Source organism: Camelina sativa, chromosome 4 (genome assembly GCF_030686135.1).
Source record: "Camelina sativa cultivar CO46 ecotype springtype chromosome 4, ASM3068613v1".
Lineage (NCBI taxonomy): Eukaryota > Viridiplantae > Streptophyta > Magnoliopsida > Brassicales > Brassicaceae > Camelina > Camelina sativa.
The window spans coordinates 16,066,544-16,083,225 of NC_141883.1; the positions used below are offsets into that span (position 1 = coordinate 16,066,544).

At 30.7% G+C, this 16,682-nt stretch overlaps 1 protein-coding gene across 2 annotated transcripts; it reads left to right on the top strand.

The window, feature by feature from the left end:
* The first annotated feature begins 6,560 nt into the window (after positions 1-6,560).
* LOC104780300 (fatty acyl-CoA reductase 3) lies at positions 6,561-15,211 on the top strand. Of its 2 annotated transcripts, none has more exons than XM_087510212.1 (10): positions 6,561-6,698; positions 11,891-11,994; positions 12,357-12,562; positions 13,319-13,419; positions 13,537-13,729; positions 13,833-13,994; positions 14,067-14,148; positions 14,283-14,549; positions 14,643-14,770; positions 14,869-15,211. In XM_087510212.1, exons 3-10 carry the CDS (start codon positions 12,504-12,506, stop codon positions 15,020-15,022), a joined length of 1,146 nt encoding a protein of 381 aa, XP_087366338.1. In that variant the 5' UTR covers positions 6,561-6,698; positions 11,891-11,994; positions 12,357-12,503; the 3' UTR covers positions 15,023-15,211. The 2 variants fall into 2 exon arrangements, with proteins under 2 accessions (XP_087366338.1, XP_010503101.1); XM_010504799.3 differs by lacking the exon at positions 6,561-6,698 and adding an exon at positions 10,925-11,195.
* The last annotated feature ends 1,471 nt before the right edge of the window (positions 15,212-16,682 follow it).

Genomic DNA, 16,682 nt, shown 5'->3' on the forward strand with positions numbered 1-16,682 from the left:
TGGTGGGTTCAATTGAGGAGGATCCTTTTAAAATACATTTGCCCTGGGTATTGGGCAGTGTCCATCCTATCCCAGCTCTGCTTTGATTGTTCAGCCATGATCCATCTGTATAGCAATAGAAGGAGTTAGTTTGGTTTAATATAGCATTGTTGGTGGCTATATTAATCTTCTCCTGGTGTCCATGCTTATTGTCATAAGACAACAAACCATTTTGTGCCTCCTTCCATAGTCTAAAGTCCATGAGGGCTTTGCGTATAATATCGGGGATGGACCATCTTTTGCTGTTGTAAAGAAGGGCATTGCATGCTTTCCAAATCCGCCAGCCAATGAACGGGAAAATGTACTCCTTTGGGGAGTCTACGTTTTTCGCTGAGAGGAGAATCTGAATTATTCTAGCAAGAAAATTGTGAGAGTCTAGCTGACCTGCAGTGATAGGCACATGAGAAAGCTCCCAAACTTCTCTTGATGTTCTGCAGTGGAAAAGGAGGTGGATGATGGTCTCTTGTGCTTCTCCACAAAAATGACATTCTCGTGGGATATTTATGTTCCGCAATACCAATGTCTCAGCAACCGGAAGAGCATTATGAAGGGCTCTCCACCAAAAGTGTTTGATTTTCGGTGGAACTTGCAAAGACCACAAGGACTTCCAAAGTTTATTTGCTGATGGGACAGTCTCATCCTCCACTTTTGTGAGTTGATGGTAACCTGACTTTACTGAGTAATGACCGTTGTTGGTAAATGTCCAAATAGGAATGTCAGGTACCTTGGCAAGACGTGGTCTGATTCTCCGAATAAGGCTAATATCCTCCGAGTGCACTAATTCGCGTAATTTCTCCTCATTCCACTGATTTGTGCTTGGTGTTAGAAGATCCACCACTTTGAGTGAGTTTGGATTTAACTGACTTGGATTCGCTCTCCTGGCTGGATGAGGAGGGTTATCAATCCACAGGTCTTGCCATATTATCACAGTGTTACCATCGCCTATTCTCCATTTGAGGCCCTGTTTAGCAAGTTGTATACCTTGGTATATGCTTCTCCAGGCATGACTAGGCCGATGTCCCAATTTTGCATCCATTAGCACTGATTGTGAGAAGTATTTAGCTTGGAGGACTCTTGCAAGGAGGGATTGAGGTTCTTTAAGCATTCTCCATGCCTGTTTCGCTAATAAGGCAATGTTGAATTGGTGAAGATCTTTGAATCCCATTCCTCCATATTGCTTCAGCTTAGTCATCTTGTCCCAAGAAAGCCAAGGTATTTTATTCTTGTCTTTTGCTCCTACAAAAGTGATTTAAGTTTCAAAATAAATTTACCACATTGATAAATATAAAACAGAGATACTCAAACCCTAAAAGGAATCATATACGCCACACTTAAATCCTTGATCTACGTTAAAAGTTAGAATCGAATCAAATAATCCGAAATCAACTATTCCACTTGATTTGTGTAATCATATCTCCTAAAAAATCCAAAATCAAATACCTAATTATATGCTTTCTAATTTGCTTAATTGGAGGGGTTTTGAAAAAATTAAAAAATAAAATCCTAATAGAAATTATTATCCTTATATATTTGTTCTTCCAATCACCATCAAAACCACCAGTTCACCACGCAAACAAAATCGGAATTTACAAGCACTCTATCTTATAATCTCTCATGGCTTCTTTCAACAATGTTTGTCACTTGAAACCTTTTAAAAATATGTGAAAGATCAAGGTGAAGATCATCCGACTGTGGAAACAATACTCAGCTACCATGGGTAAAACAATTGAAATGATCTTGATATATGCTATTATTGATAATGAGATTGTTTCAAAATTCCTCACTTATATATACTTAACTTTTTATAGTGTTTTGAAATTACAGATTAACTAATATTATTTACATTGTTTATATATAGCATAAAAATTTTGTATTTCTCATATATTCTATTGCAATATATATGTTTACTGTTTATATATATTGCAATATATATGTTTACTGTTTACATTATATAATTTCTATTTTTTATAATATTTATATTTTTATTATACCAAATCTTTAAAGGGGGACAAAATTCAAGCTACTATCAAGAAATTGGCAAAACAAATAATTCAAATAAATTATATCGCAAATACAAAAAATTTTGTTATATAATTTGTTTTTTGTTTTTTTTGACAAAAAAATATAAAAAAATATAAAATGATTTTCAGTAGCATAATCCCGCGTGAGGCGCAGATCCTCTTCCTAGTGTTAATATAAGAGAAGAAAAGATCATTTGATTATTTCTGTTTTCAATTTTCTAAAATATTTTTGTTTGTTTTAGTTCAGCAAGTCAACATCCTATTAGTTGGGAATACAAAAGAAATTAATTTCTGCGCCTACTATATCTTTAATTATGTAAGATCGATCATAACAAATGAAAAAGCATACACTCGTTACGTTTCAACTACCCCATCAATTAAATTTCTATTATGACATTTTTACGAATTTCTTAATTATTTTTCTAATATGTAAAGTACTTGTCATTTGAAAGGGATTTTGTAGTTTTGTTTTAAATTATGAACTTCCAAAATATCATTATGTCTTATATTTCAAAATTTTTAAAAGATATTTTATGGGATAAATTTTGATACTACCAAATTAACCATATTGCTGATTTACTCTCCCTCCATTTCAATAATGTATTGTTCACACATATTATAAAATAAAATATTTTTCTATTGTTATCATATTTAATACATTATAATTAAAATTTGTTAATTGGTCAATACATCGAAATAGTATGGATAAAACTGAAAACATTACAAACAATCTGTAGAAAAAAACCTAATTTAACACTTACTATTAAACCAACTTAAAAATTTTTGTAATCGACTTGTGTTTGACCTGTTAATTTTTTTCTTTAATGGATTAGCTCAAACAAGCCAATAGTTTGAGCTGTTAAATTATATTTTTATCCAATGATTTTTTTTTTAACATCGTAAGTGTTCTTACACTAACATTTTATATCTTTGCTTTTACAAATTTATATGTTTTACTCTCTTTGTAAGTCACTTGGCTTATATTTCACTCTCAGTTTATTTTTTTTTGTGGTCAATCTCTTTTACATGGTTTACTATTCATTTTGTGAGTAATTTTTTGGATCCCATGTATATATTTTTACTGTTGTTCATTAAATGATAAAATTTCTGGAATGAATTTTAAACATTACAAGTTATTAAAATTTGTTGATTTATATGTATTTATGATTAAATAAATTATAATTGGTTTATATTATTTCTGTTCGACTTATTTAGAACGATTGAGTTAGTTATTCAAAAATAGAATATTAAGCAAACAAAAGCAAATAAAAACTATATAGGTTCAAATGGTAACAACTCAATTTAGCTAAAAAATGATGTTGAAAAATCTACCACAGTTTTATAGTAATTCATGGTGGAATATGGCAAATTAAATAGTAGAGTAACATTTTAGTTTGCCTTTTAAAATTAGTTCCAAAAGTATCATTTTTTTTTTGTAAAAGTAAAGTATCTTAAAATTATACAAATTACCGAAATAGTCGATCTTCACTCTAATCATGACCCAATTAGAGAGTTTGGATACTGGTTTAAGTACTCGAACTTCAACCAGCCTCGGTACCAAAAACATTTCTATTATATTACTGTTTTTACTTAGAAAACTAGAATTTCATCCGCGGTACACCGCGGAACAAAATTATAAATTATTGTATTTTAAATAATAATTTTTAATTTATTTAGTTTTCAAATTCTCAATTAATTAAATTTTGTCTAATTAATTTATAATTTTGTTTAGAATTTTATTTTTTTGGAATATTAAGAATGTGTTATAGTATGTGTAATATTTTGTAGTTCATATACTAATAGTTTTAGTGTTGGTTCTATAGTCCAAACCTGTCATGCTAGGCAGATCAGACAACATTTTCAAAGATTTTTAATTCGCAAAAACTCATCATATGAAACCATGAAAGTAAAAATTAGTTTTAAATACGTTGAGATCAAAAATCTCGGCCACGTATCCTCTTCCAAGATCGAAAATCATTTTTTTTTATTGATTAGGCTGATTGTTTAGGAAATTTGTGTATGGAGAAAATATTGTTTGGTAAAATTGGAAACCTAATATTAATTAAATTAATTATAAACTTAATTCTTAATGGTAAAGAGAGTGGTTCCAATTGTTTTGAAATTTTTTTTAGGATTGGAAATCTTGTATTCAAAAATAGAAACTTAATATTATTAATTAAATAAAAAATAAATTAATAATTAATGTCAATGACATGCTTGTAAATAGATATGAACTTTGGGATTTATTTTATAAATGTTTCAAAAAATGTATATATAGATATATTAAATACTATAAATGCAAACCCTTAATCCAACACAATAAATTCCAAAAGGGACACTTGCAAATTGTTACAAACTGTGATTTCTTTTTCCAACAAAGACTCGCTGAATATAATTCATATCAAATGTTCTAACATCATTTTAAATCCACCCAATCCACAATAATTCAAAAAGTGTTATTATTTGAAAGCCGTGGAAAATCCAGAAACACATATAGCGACAATAAATCGCAACGAATCCACATAAATTTAGTTAATGGTTGTGATGATCGAGGTAGACAGAACCATGAATTCAAAATCTGTCATTACTAAGTTTAGAAAGATGTGCCAAATAAGATATCCGAAGAGTATATGGTTGAGATAGTGGAATATGTCCGAAAATGAGATGTTCTAGATTCATGGTGATTAAGATTAGTCGTCTAGCTCTACGCTATATGCATCACAAGTTTCACAACATGTATATGTTTAAGTGAGCATGGTTATGCGATTAATGTTTGTTAGAGCATGTGGAATGGAGAAATCTCTATTAGTTTCTCAAATATATTATTTTAATAAATTTTAATAAATTTTATTTTTATTTAAACTTTAAACTATAAATAAAAATTTAGAATCAATTATGTTTAAACATGTGTTAAACGAGTCTCTCACAAACTTCTCATATTTTTCTCTTGTTTACTTTTTTAATATTTCTTTTTTGTGAGTGAGAGACTCATTAAAAGACTGCTACGGCCAATGTCCTCAGAGCTGTTCCAATATTGATGAGTATCATAAGCGATTAAAAGAATAATGCCCCAATTCACTAAAAAATGTTAATAATTTTTTTTTTCACTTAAGAAAACAAATTAACAAATGATATATAAAAATTCTAAAACATTTTTTTCCATTTTATCCACAAAATAGTTAACCAGGTTATAAAAATAAAATTACAATTTATATTTACTATTTGCAAATTGAAAAAGAATTGGGTTAAAAAAATCAGAAAAAACAAAGTAAACAAGAAAATAAAATAAAAAACATGAACTATTTTACAGAGACTGTAAAACAATTTGGAAAAAAACTTTCAATTTTTTTTTTATCCCTCTAAACTACAATAATCAAAAAAAATATGAAAGATGTAACGAGACTAGTAGAGGCAACAAAACAAATCTCTTAATTTTACCCTAATTATTAAATAACTATTGTGTTTATCTTTTTTCTTAATTAATTAACGTATTAGAAGTCTATGTGTGGATTGTACAAGCCCAAATTTTGCTTCTCCGAATAGCATAAAGTTTTATCATTATAAATTGTAAACCTATATTTGATATTAAAATAATTTTATTAGCAATAAACTATGTAATCCAACTAATAAATATATACCTTTTAATAATTTTTTTAATTGGATGCCACAAGCCAATGCTTCTTTTTCTCTCCACTATGGCATGGCTCTGAATGCCCTTATGAGTAAATCATTAAATCATTAATTGGATTATCGCTTTAGGTCATGGGTAAAGATAATTGAAGTAATTTGTTATTTTTGTTTCTTCATGCAGGTGAAAAGTTGTGTTAATGTGTGCGAGACAATCTTCATGAGGTTATATGTGGATTTAGGTGAATTTTATTAAAAATATAATAGATCCATAGATTTTAAAATAATTGTTTAAATTTTAATGAAGTATGTTTTTTGAAGTTTTGAATTGACTGATTTTATTTTTCGATTGAGGTATTGCACTCGCAATCAAAATAGTCACAAAAAGTCTAAAAATAGTTATTATATGGATCATGCTACACACATAAAATAGTTATTATTTACATAATATCCATCAGATCCTCTGAATGAATTTAATCTTTTGCAAAATATTGTTTTTTTCTTTGGACAGCCAAAAAAACTAGAGGTAAGTAGATCTGAAACTAAATATCCGGATTCGGCGGATATCCGAATATGATCCAAAAATTGGATATCCAGTTGAACGGATACAAATCCGGATATTGATTTTATGTATCCGGCCAGATCCGGATATCACAGAAATTCCAAACTGAATATCCGAATCCGGTTATATATATAATACACATATATATGGGTTTGGGCAATAATATTATAAACATTATAATATAATGGGCTAAGTCCAATAAAACAAAATTTTGATGAAAATTAAGAACTCTAATCTCTAATCTCACATTCTCTCGTTGAAAGAAAGAAAAAACTAATCGTCCCCACTTCTTCTTTTTCCTCCATCACCGGGTCTTCCTCATCCTCCTCTGCCACAAACCTTTATCTTTCTCCATCATCAGCCTTCCTCATCCTCCTTTATCCTCCTCCACCACCAGCCTTCTTCAGCTTCCGGTACCACCACTAGCCTTCCTCCCCCCAGGGATAGAGGTAAGTACTTTCTCTTCCCTTTATTCTGAATGTGTAAGTTTCCACGAATCATCATATCTTTCGAGTATTTTCTTGCTTTCAAACCATCGTTCGAATGAGCAGATTGTATAAGAATAGACCTATAGCATCATATACATTCTTCTCTGGATGCATCACATTAATATTGTGACGAACCGACATATCCTAACACATAAGAATAAGATAAAGACTACGTTAAAAAGTCAATTTTCAAAAAGAATATGCAAACAAGTTATTGAAATTTACAACACTGAAAGGCTTAATTAAAAATCTACCCTCCAATAAGGTAAATCAAAGAGAATTGTGACATCCCGGTTTCAGGGACATGCAGAGAGGTTTAAAAGAATTAATTTGGCCACCTATGTTACCAAAGTGCACTTATCTTTTCGGTCAAGGGTCCGGAGAGAACTCCACAGTTAAGCATGCTTATGCTAGATTCTCAGGATGCGTGACCTTCCGGGAAGTGACTGTCGGAACTGTGCGAGTGAGGAAAAAACACATGGAAAGATCATGTGGTGATTTGTAGGGACGGTAACAAGTCTTCAAAACCTCCCGGACGTAGCAAAACGACCATCGGATATGGATGGACTCACGGGCCTAGTGAGAGGACGTGAGGCCCATTAAGAAGATGAACCATGGACTGGGATTGGACATGGAGCCCACTAAGAGGTGGCAGTCGGGGCGTTACAAGAATGGACCATTTCTTCCACCTCCAATTATCATTGTTTTCATCCTTTTCATCGTCGAGAGTCACCTCATCTTCATAGACTCCTTTTCATTTTTTTTTTCTGTTTGTTTTTTCCACAAATGGTTTTCCAAACTCATTTATGAAATTCTTGATAATATTAAAAATTTCTGCTCCACTTTGAATTCTACTCGCACCCCCTTCCTCTATAGTGTTTTCAAACCATTTTTTTCTTCTTCTATAAGGATGCCCATGTCTAAGTCTTTTTCTGTTTTCAAATAAACATGCTTTCGACTAAATTGCAACCACCTAAAGGATGTATCCTTTCCACACACATTAAACGCCTGTTTGCCTTTCACTTTACACTCAGCTAATGTTCCTAAGGCAGGATAATCAGTGATACTCCACAACAACATTGCTTTAAGGGTAAAATTCTCATTCATAAATGAATCGTAAATCACAATCCCTTTATTCCATAATTCTTTTAGGTAATCTATCAAAGGAGCTAGATGGACGTCAATGTTGTTGCATGGTGATGTAGGTCCCGGGATCAACATAGTCAACATTATATTCTCTGCTTTCATACACAATGTTGGATGAATGTTGTCTAATAACACCGACCATTTGCTATACGTATTGTTCTGAAGGAAGAAAGGATTCATCCCATCTATGGAGTTACCAAGATGGAAGTATTACCTTATCTGTTGTCTGATTAGGGTTAGGTTGTTAGTGAGTATGGGAGATCTCAAGTGATTGTATGTATAGCTCAATAGATTGGAGGATTGCTTCACTGAGTATTTATGATAGTACTCATGCATCTCAATTGTTTTTTGTCAGGAAAAGTATGATCGTAAATCAGGGGGATGAAGAGGCCCATGGTCTTTGCTCTATGCTTTTGTTAGGTTGTTAGATTGGAACATGGTTTTCTAGAACGGATGATTAGGTTGTTGGTTCTATGACTTTTTTTTTTAATGTTATTGATATTGTGGAATTGATACTAGTTTATTCGTTTAATGATACTGGTTTATTCTATTGACTGTTATCCGCTGGTTGTATTTGATTGGGGTTAGGATGTTATTGAGTATGTGATCACTAGAGAATTATTATATCTACAAAAAAAATAGGTCAGATCATTTCACGCTTATTGTAAAGCGCAACTACCTTTTTCAACAATCAAATATTATTCTTTACCACTTGTTCAGTAATAACTGCACTTTTCTCGCAAATATATTTCTCCCGCATGAACATCATATAAACCGTACCACACTATCAAACTGTTTATTCCGCACAACGCTGTCACTATTCAGACTCTTATTACTGATTACTGTAAAATAGTGCTACAAAATAATATTTGGATAACTATTTGCGGTGCATATTTTATATTATATTTTAAATAATTAGTATAGTTTTTTATTTGGTTTGTTTTCTATGAATAAATATTTTTTTCCGATAAAATAACTACGAAACAGAAAAATACATATTATAGATAGAAACATAATTAAACATATTATAGATTTAAATTGATTATTATTGATTTAAGTGTTAACGAAATAACATTTTCATCTATTATATATGAACTTTAAAAACAAAAATTTATTTGATTGGTGGTAAATAAAGAATTGTTGATTTAAATTATTGATTATTGATTAAATTTATTTGATTGGTGGTTAACATTTTCATCTACAAGTGTGATTAATACAAAATTTATTTTGTTATAATTATGATTATTTGTTGCATAATTATATATCAATAATTAATTATAAAAATGGATTTTAAGGTGTCATGCACCATATCTGGAGTTACCTAAGAGATAATACGTATTTTTTTATCAGACATAACGAAAAAATAAAACAGTTTTCTTTTTTTTTGTATTTTAGAAAACGGCAAACCAATATAATTTATTCAATTGATGTCATTAATGCGGATTTTTGTTTTGAAAAAACATTCCGGTTTTTTTATGTCGCCATTCATGACGTAAGTACATTAGTTTGTTTTTTTATTAGTTAACCATTTTTCTCTTGTTAGATGAATTGTCTGATCGGCCGGGATGTTTGGGATGCATCATGCATAACACCACCACCATCAAATTTTTAGTATATCATTTTCGGGTCTAGTAGAGTTGGGGAGACACAATCATTGAATGGTCATCTATCGCATATGGTATTGAAGGATAGGAGTTTGTTGCTCAGCATGAGCTGGAAGATATATATACCTTGGGACTATTAGTGATTTAATATACAGAAATTATCAAGTGATGCACTTGCACATAAACTAGATCAAGAGCCCTGAGCAGTTCAGGATCATCTTAAACTATTAATATTTTATTTTCTTATCTTTTGAAAAACTAAAATGCTTTTCTTGATAACGGTCCCTAATAAGCAACAACGATATCATCTATTTGAATCTATTTTTCCAGTTTTAACGTATTTTTTTTTCGAACTTACAGTACAGTGTGTCGTTTACTAGCCATGTGATGTCATCATCCTTGTTTTGCCAAAGTAACTCGTAATGAACTAGTAGTCGATCATTAATGACGAGTATTAGACATGCCCAAATCGTCGCTGATTATTGATGGATCATTATGATTTAATCGTTTGTTTTCTTGTAATGGTCATAGAGTATATAGACCATGCATATGTACCGTGCAGTTGCATTTTGTTTAAGAAAAAAAAATTCAGAAAACACATGAACTTTGATTTTTTTTTTTAATATGCTGTTTAAGGATTCTCTCACTAGAAAAAAATGGCACTTAAGTGTTATCTTGTTAATGATAAATCCATATCTGTAGTTTACTAATAACAAAAATCAAGTGCTTATTTTCATCTCTAGTACCATATATATATATAATACTTTTATTTATTTGATCCCTAAAATCTGAAAATATTAGTATTATAGAATATAAAGGAGGGTTAGTAAAATATACATTCTCTCTATGCTTGCTAAAAGCTGATCAACATACTACTTGATGCTTAGATATACAAATAAAGTTTTGTTTTTGTTTTAGACTCTTTAGTAGATTAGATCTTACCAGTTACCACTTACGTACGAATAAGGTATAATCTAATGTAACCTTCACATAAATTCGACGTAGTTGTGGATGCCCACAAAACGTCGATTGTTCTGTAAGTGGATATTAAATATGCATTTAATAACCCATCGTTTGTGCTTAAAGATCGACCATTCTTTAAGTGGAAAGAATTTAGTAACCCAACGACTGTCTACTCTGTTCAATTATATACTTCATCGATTTCAAAATATATGATATTTTAAGTAAAATCGCAGATTAAAAAATGACTATTTAAAAAATTCAATCAATCAAAAATAAGATTACATAATATAAAATATTAAACTAATCATAAAGTTGTAGAAACTTGAGAACATCCTATTTTATAAAATAAAATAACTTTTTTAAAACATTATATATTACAAAATGGAAAGAATATTTTATTTAAAAAACGTGTGTACTTTCTAATTTTTCTGGTGCATATAAATAAAGAGTTTAGAAAGTGGGGAAGATATTAAATTTATTAGTTTTGTTTCGTCACCCTTGAAATTATTATGTATATATCAACCACAAATAACATCCTTCTATGGGAATGTAGTGTCGGTGCGGTCATTAGCGTTTGTCTCTATAAAGCCATTAGAAATCTTAAACTCTCCACCCAAATTATTTTGTTGCTGTTGTACTCTGTCCACACACGATATGTCGTCTGAGAAGGAGTTCGTAAGTGTTCTTCAGTACCTTGACAACAAATCTATATTGGTGATCGGAGCTGCCGGGTTCTTAGGAAAGAGTACTGATCTCTCTCTCTCTCTCTCTCTCTCTCTCTAGATATATTAGCAAGAATAAAGTTTCGTGACGTCTAACTTATTAGTAATTGTAATTAACGGGTACATTTGCTATCTAATTCTTATATAGCATATTAAATTTTAATATAGCATATTAAATGCAAAAAATGAATTAGTTTTTATAATTCTTATGATTATAAAACAGATTATTTATTAAAACTAAAGTCTAATTATGAGTATACTGGTCCACGATGTAGGAATAGTTTCTCAGCCAGTCCACAGATCAATGTTGTGCGGAATACTTAACAAAAGTTACGTGAGTCATTTTATGTTGAGTGAAAGTTCACTATACCATTTACGACCCAGAAATAACTGAACTGGCAAAGATTTTTGGATAGTACATAGTACTATATCTGAATAAGAAATTAAGAATATCCCATGCATGCAAGTATTTGTAGATCATCGTATTTGTTAGGTAGGGACGTACGAATCTGTCCTTGTAGGGTGTTAATTTTGTTTCCATTTGGATAAATAGATTTATATAATTTTTTGTTTTGCTTCTCTCGAGGGAAAGTTTGGTACGAGACCATATGCTATGTGTGTATATTATAATTCTAGATTAAAAAAATGAAAGTTAACCTACATTAGGTATTATTAGTTATAAATAATTTTTATGTTAGTATATTACCCATGTATGCAGTTTTTGTGGAGAAGATACTTCGGGTTGCACCAAAGGTGAGGAAATTGTATCTTCTTCTAAGAGCATCAGGCGAGAAATCTGCTACTGAGAGGTTTAACGACGAGGTTTGTATCATTTCTTACTTTGCAAAACTTTGATTCAATCAAAGAGTCACACATCACCCTACCATAGTAATTGAGGATTTGCCCTCTTAGTCAGGGGCACGAGATAATAATTCCCTCTTTGTGTTTGCTACAATATACTTTATATATATATTTATTTATATATAGACCACAAGATCGAGTGAATGAAACCTCGACTTACCATAAATTTGGGTTTAAGATTTGTCCGGTTATATTAAAATACTGATACAGACAAAAAATTCTCATCTAACAGCATATTTGTTAGATGAAATATTTAGCGTGGAGCGATGTTTATCTGTAGAATTGCTATATAACCCATGAATTGTTCCAAATGTTGTCTCTAGATTTTGGGAAAGGACCTATTCAAGGTGGTGAAGGAAAAATATGGACAAAATCTAAATCTTATTTTGGAAAAGGTCACTATTGTGAATGGAGACATTTGCCTTGACAACTTGGGTCTGAATCATATAGACTCCGAGTTGGAAGATCAAATGGTCCAGCAACTTGATGCCATTATTAATTTAGCTGCAACTACTAATTTCGATGAAAGGTAAATACGAATTACAACACTCAATTTTTTTTCTGTATTATGGAAGAAACTTGACTATCATCGACGTTAAAAAAATTAATATTTAATTATCAAAAAGGATTTTCAAATTAATGCTTAATAAGGAATTCTAATATTATAGTGATATCAAATATAATTAATACGTTATCAGTCTATTCATATTTTAATAGTGTTACCCAGGTATGGTCCATCTATTTAGATAATGATATATTCATTACTCCCTCTTTAAATAATTTTTTAGGATTTTTTATACCACAAAAATTGATTTTTTTTTAAAAAGTTTTGATTAACTAATGTTAAAAAATTAAAAATTTCAAAAATCAATAAATGAGAATTTAAAAGTTTGATGAATTCTTATTGATTAATAATTATAAAATATGTTATTATAAATAAATAATGTATTGCTAGGTAAACATTAAATGTTTTTCTTAATTTGGGTAAAAATTCTAAAACATCATCTATTGTGATACAAAGGCAGTATTAGATATGTGACATATGTCTCTATCATAATTTGTGGAGTTCTAATTCAAATCCATTCCGCATTAAATGAATTGGAGTATTGGACAATTATATTGATATATTGTATCATATTTTTTATTTTCTTTTTTATATGAAACATTTTTATTTAAAAACATCCAGTTGGCATCAAAGAAATAGGTTTATATCATTTATAGATTTTCCTTTTCAACTTTGTAAATTTTCTAACAGTGTCAAAGTTGTCACGTTAATCAATTACAGATATGATGTAGCACTCGGGATAAACACATTAGGTGCTGCCAATGCCCTAAACTTTGCCAAGAGATGTGCTAAGGTTAAAGTCTTTGTTCATGTGTCGACAGGTATATATATAAACACGAAATTCACAAAAGAAAAAAAAAAACTTTCAGAAAAAAATATTCTAAATATAATCCAGTCCATAATTTAAATTCTAAGAACATTATTATGTATATATGTAGCTTACGTAAGTGGTGAAAAATCGGGAGTGGTAATGGAAACACCTTACCGTATGGGTGAGACTTTAAACGGAGCCATCGGCCTAGATATCAATCAAGAGCAGAAGTTGGTTAAGGAGAAACTTAGCCAGCTTCAAGCCACCGGAGCCTCCCCCGAGACCATCAAAAAAGCCATGAAAGATTTTGGACATGCAAGGTGATCCCTATGATTTACATTGGTCATTTGGTCCTATATATGTCAAAGTTGTATTTCTAGCTCATTCTAGTTTTCTTTAATATATATACAATATATAAAATAGGGCAAAGGTGTACGGATGGCCAAACACATACGTGTTTACGAAGGCAATGGGGGAAATGATTATTGGAGCAAAAAGAGAAGATATGTCGCTCGTGATAATTCGTCCTTCGATTGTGACCAGCACCTACAAAGAACCATTCCCCGGTTGGACCGAGGGCATCAGGTAAAATAAGATGATAATTTCTTTATTAGTCTTAAAAAATAGTGAAGTAACGACTCTTTGATCAATGTATAGGACAATTGATAGTATAGCTGCCGGATACGGTACTGGAAAACTCACATGCTTCCTTGGTGATATTAATTCTGTTTCGGATGTGGTACCTACTTTCATCATTATATATATGACTCTTTTGTTTTGTTTAATATCATGTTCCCCACATAGAGAAACTTTATAGATATATTACTGAGTTGTTTTTATTTGATATGTTTGACGTACTTGATGGACGACCAGATACCTGCGGATATGGTTGTTAATACAATGCTAGTATCAATGGCTGCTCAGGCTGCTAGACAGGAAGAGACGATTTATCATGTGAGTTCTTCAATGAAAAATCCATTCAAAAACGAGAAAATGCCGGAGATAGCGTACAGGTATTTTACAACCAAACCATGGACCAACAAAGAAGGGAAGGTGGTTCGGGTCGGGAAAGTAGACGTTTTGAGTTCTATGCCTAGTTTCCATAGATACATGACCATCCGTTATATACTTCCTCTGAAGGTAATGTTTCTGAGCATATGTCGTGAATTTATTATATTTTGAATTAACATCAATTGCTTAACTATATCCGTATGCTAATTCTGGCCTGTATAGGGACTTGAGTTACTGAACATGGTACTTTTTAAGTCGTTAGAGAAGAAATTTAGGGATCTCAATAGGAAGATAAGTTTGGTATTGAGGCTTGTCGATCTCTATCAGCCTTACCTCTTTTTCTATGGAATGTAAGTTTTGGTCCTAATTTCAACCTGGCTGGCTCCTTTTTACCTGACTGTAAACATATCCAACTATAATAGCAAATATGACGTATACATACGCGCAGATTCGATGATACAAATACGGCAAATTTACAAAAACTGTTGCCAGTGACTGGAGTGGAGACCGAGATTTTCTACATTGATCCGAAGATTATCAATTGGGACGACTATTTTATGTATACACATCTTCCTGGGTTGGTTAAGTATGTCTTCAAATGATTTCGTTTGTAGTATGTTTGTCCTATTGATCTGTCCCAAAGAATTATATAAATTAATAAATTATGTAGACAATTTGTACCAGCTAAGACAAGTAGACAACCGTACTTGCTATAACCACGATACAAATGTACAACATGCAAATTTCTTATCTTCTTTTTTCTTCAATGATATTTTTTTTCTTTATCTCAATATTTATCCTCAATCTTGTACGTTATGATTGTCTATCTTGTCTAGAAGATAACATTGTTAAATGCGACATATTGATATATATTTTGGTTAGAAAGTCTTGCTACTTGCTTTAGTTTTTGTTTTCTAAAAAATTTACGACTTTCATATCCTTTTCTTATGGTTTCTACTACATTTTGATAATTTATTTCACACAATACCACAAATCAAAAGAAAAAAGACAAAAATAATTTTTTTTCATATTTGTTTTTTATTTTTTTAAGGGAAAATTAGAAATAAAGGATCACTAAAAAAAATTTGTTCATATACGCTTTTTTTTTAAAATGGTCATTTTTATCTAAAATATCCATACAAATTAATATACATAAATTTAACAAGTTATAACAAGTGAAATATAGAAAAATAAGTAGATATACAATAATAGTAGTATAATTTTTTATAAAATAAAACAAAATGTATAAGTTGTTTTTTTTATGGATAAAATTTGATATAAAACATTTAGAAAACATTTTCCGCTGTTTTAAAAACTTAAGATGATGTGTTCTAATATTTTGTACATGTTATACTAAATTCAGGAATAGTTTCTGTTCTAAATAGTTTAGTAGTCCGAAATTCTGAATTCTACAAAATTCAGAGTGTGTATTCTACGGTTTATTCTATGTTCTAAATGTTTTAGTACAATCCTTCTACGATTTACTCTATGTTCTGAAAACGTTAGAATATGTTTTATTCTTTTTACTCTATCTCTGAGAAAATTAGTAGATATCTACTACGGAAAAGAGAATGCATACACTGAAACTTTTAGAGACAACTAAATATAGGAAGTGAATCTTTTAATTAAGGAAACTAAATATTTATCCAAGATCGTATTTTAAAAAAATTAAAATAAAAAGTGTATACACTCTGATCACCCAAGTTTATTTTCTCTAGAGGATTTTTCTCTAATTTCTAACTTAAAATAAGACGGATGGGGAAGGAGAGAGTAGTCGTAAGGTGGAGAAGTGATACGGAGGATAATGTCATCGACGGTCATATTATGGTTACGGTCTATAACTTCTTCTTCCATCATCATCATCATCTTCTTCTTCTTCCTCTTCTTTGCTCTGCTTCCTTCTCTGTTTTCACGTAAAAATAAGTTTTGAGAATGAGATTAATCACGTAATCCTTTGCCTTTGGAGTCTTGAAGTTGCATAGGCTTTATAGACTGGGTTTAAAGATTCTGGTTCAAGTTCGATTTAAATTAATATAATCCACACTAACGATAATTTACATTAAATCTACACCGCCGTGATGAGTGTCGCCGACGTCTACCATTTAATACTTATGGCGAAGGTATTCATGTATTGACATTTCCATCAACGCTTCAATTTATGTATCTTGTGTACTCTCTGGTTGATACATTCTCTCCTTGATTCATAAATAGAATTCTGACAGTAAAGCTACATGAATATTGTTCTCCATCATAACATACTTG

Excerpts from the sequence above, each read along its gene's own strand:
- LOC104780300 (XM_010504799.3), top strand. The coding sequence starts at position 11,105 with ATGTCGTCTGAGAAGGAGTTCGTAAGTGTTCTTCAGTACCTTGACAAC. Across the intron at positions 11,196-11,890 it reads TGCCGGGTTCTTAGGAAAGA|TTTTTGTGGAGAAGATACTT; the intron begins GTACTGATCTCT and ends CCATGTATGCAG. Across the intron at positions 13,995-14,066 it reads GGTTGGACCGAGGGCATCAG|GACAATTGATAGTATAGCTG; the intron begins GTAAAATAAGAT and ends ATCAATGTATAG.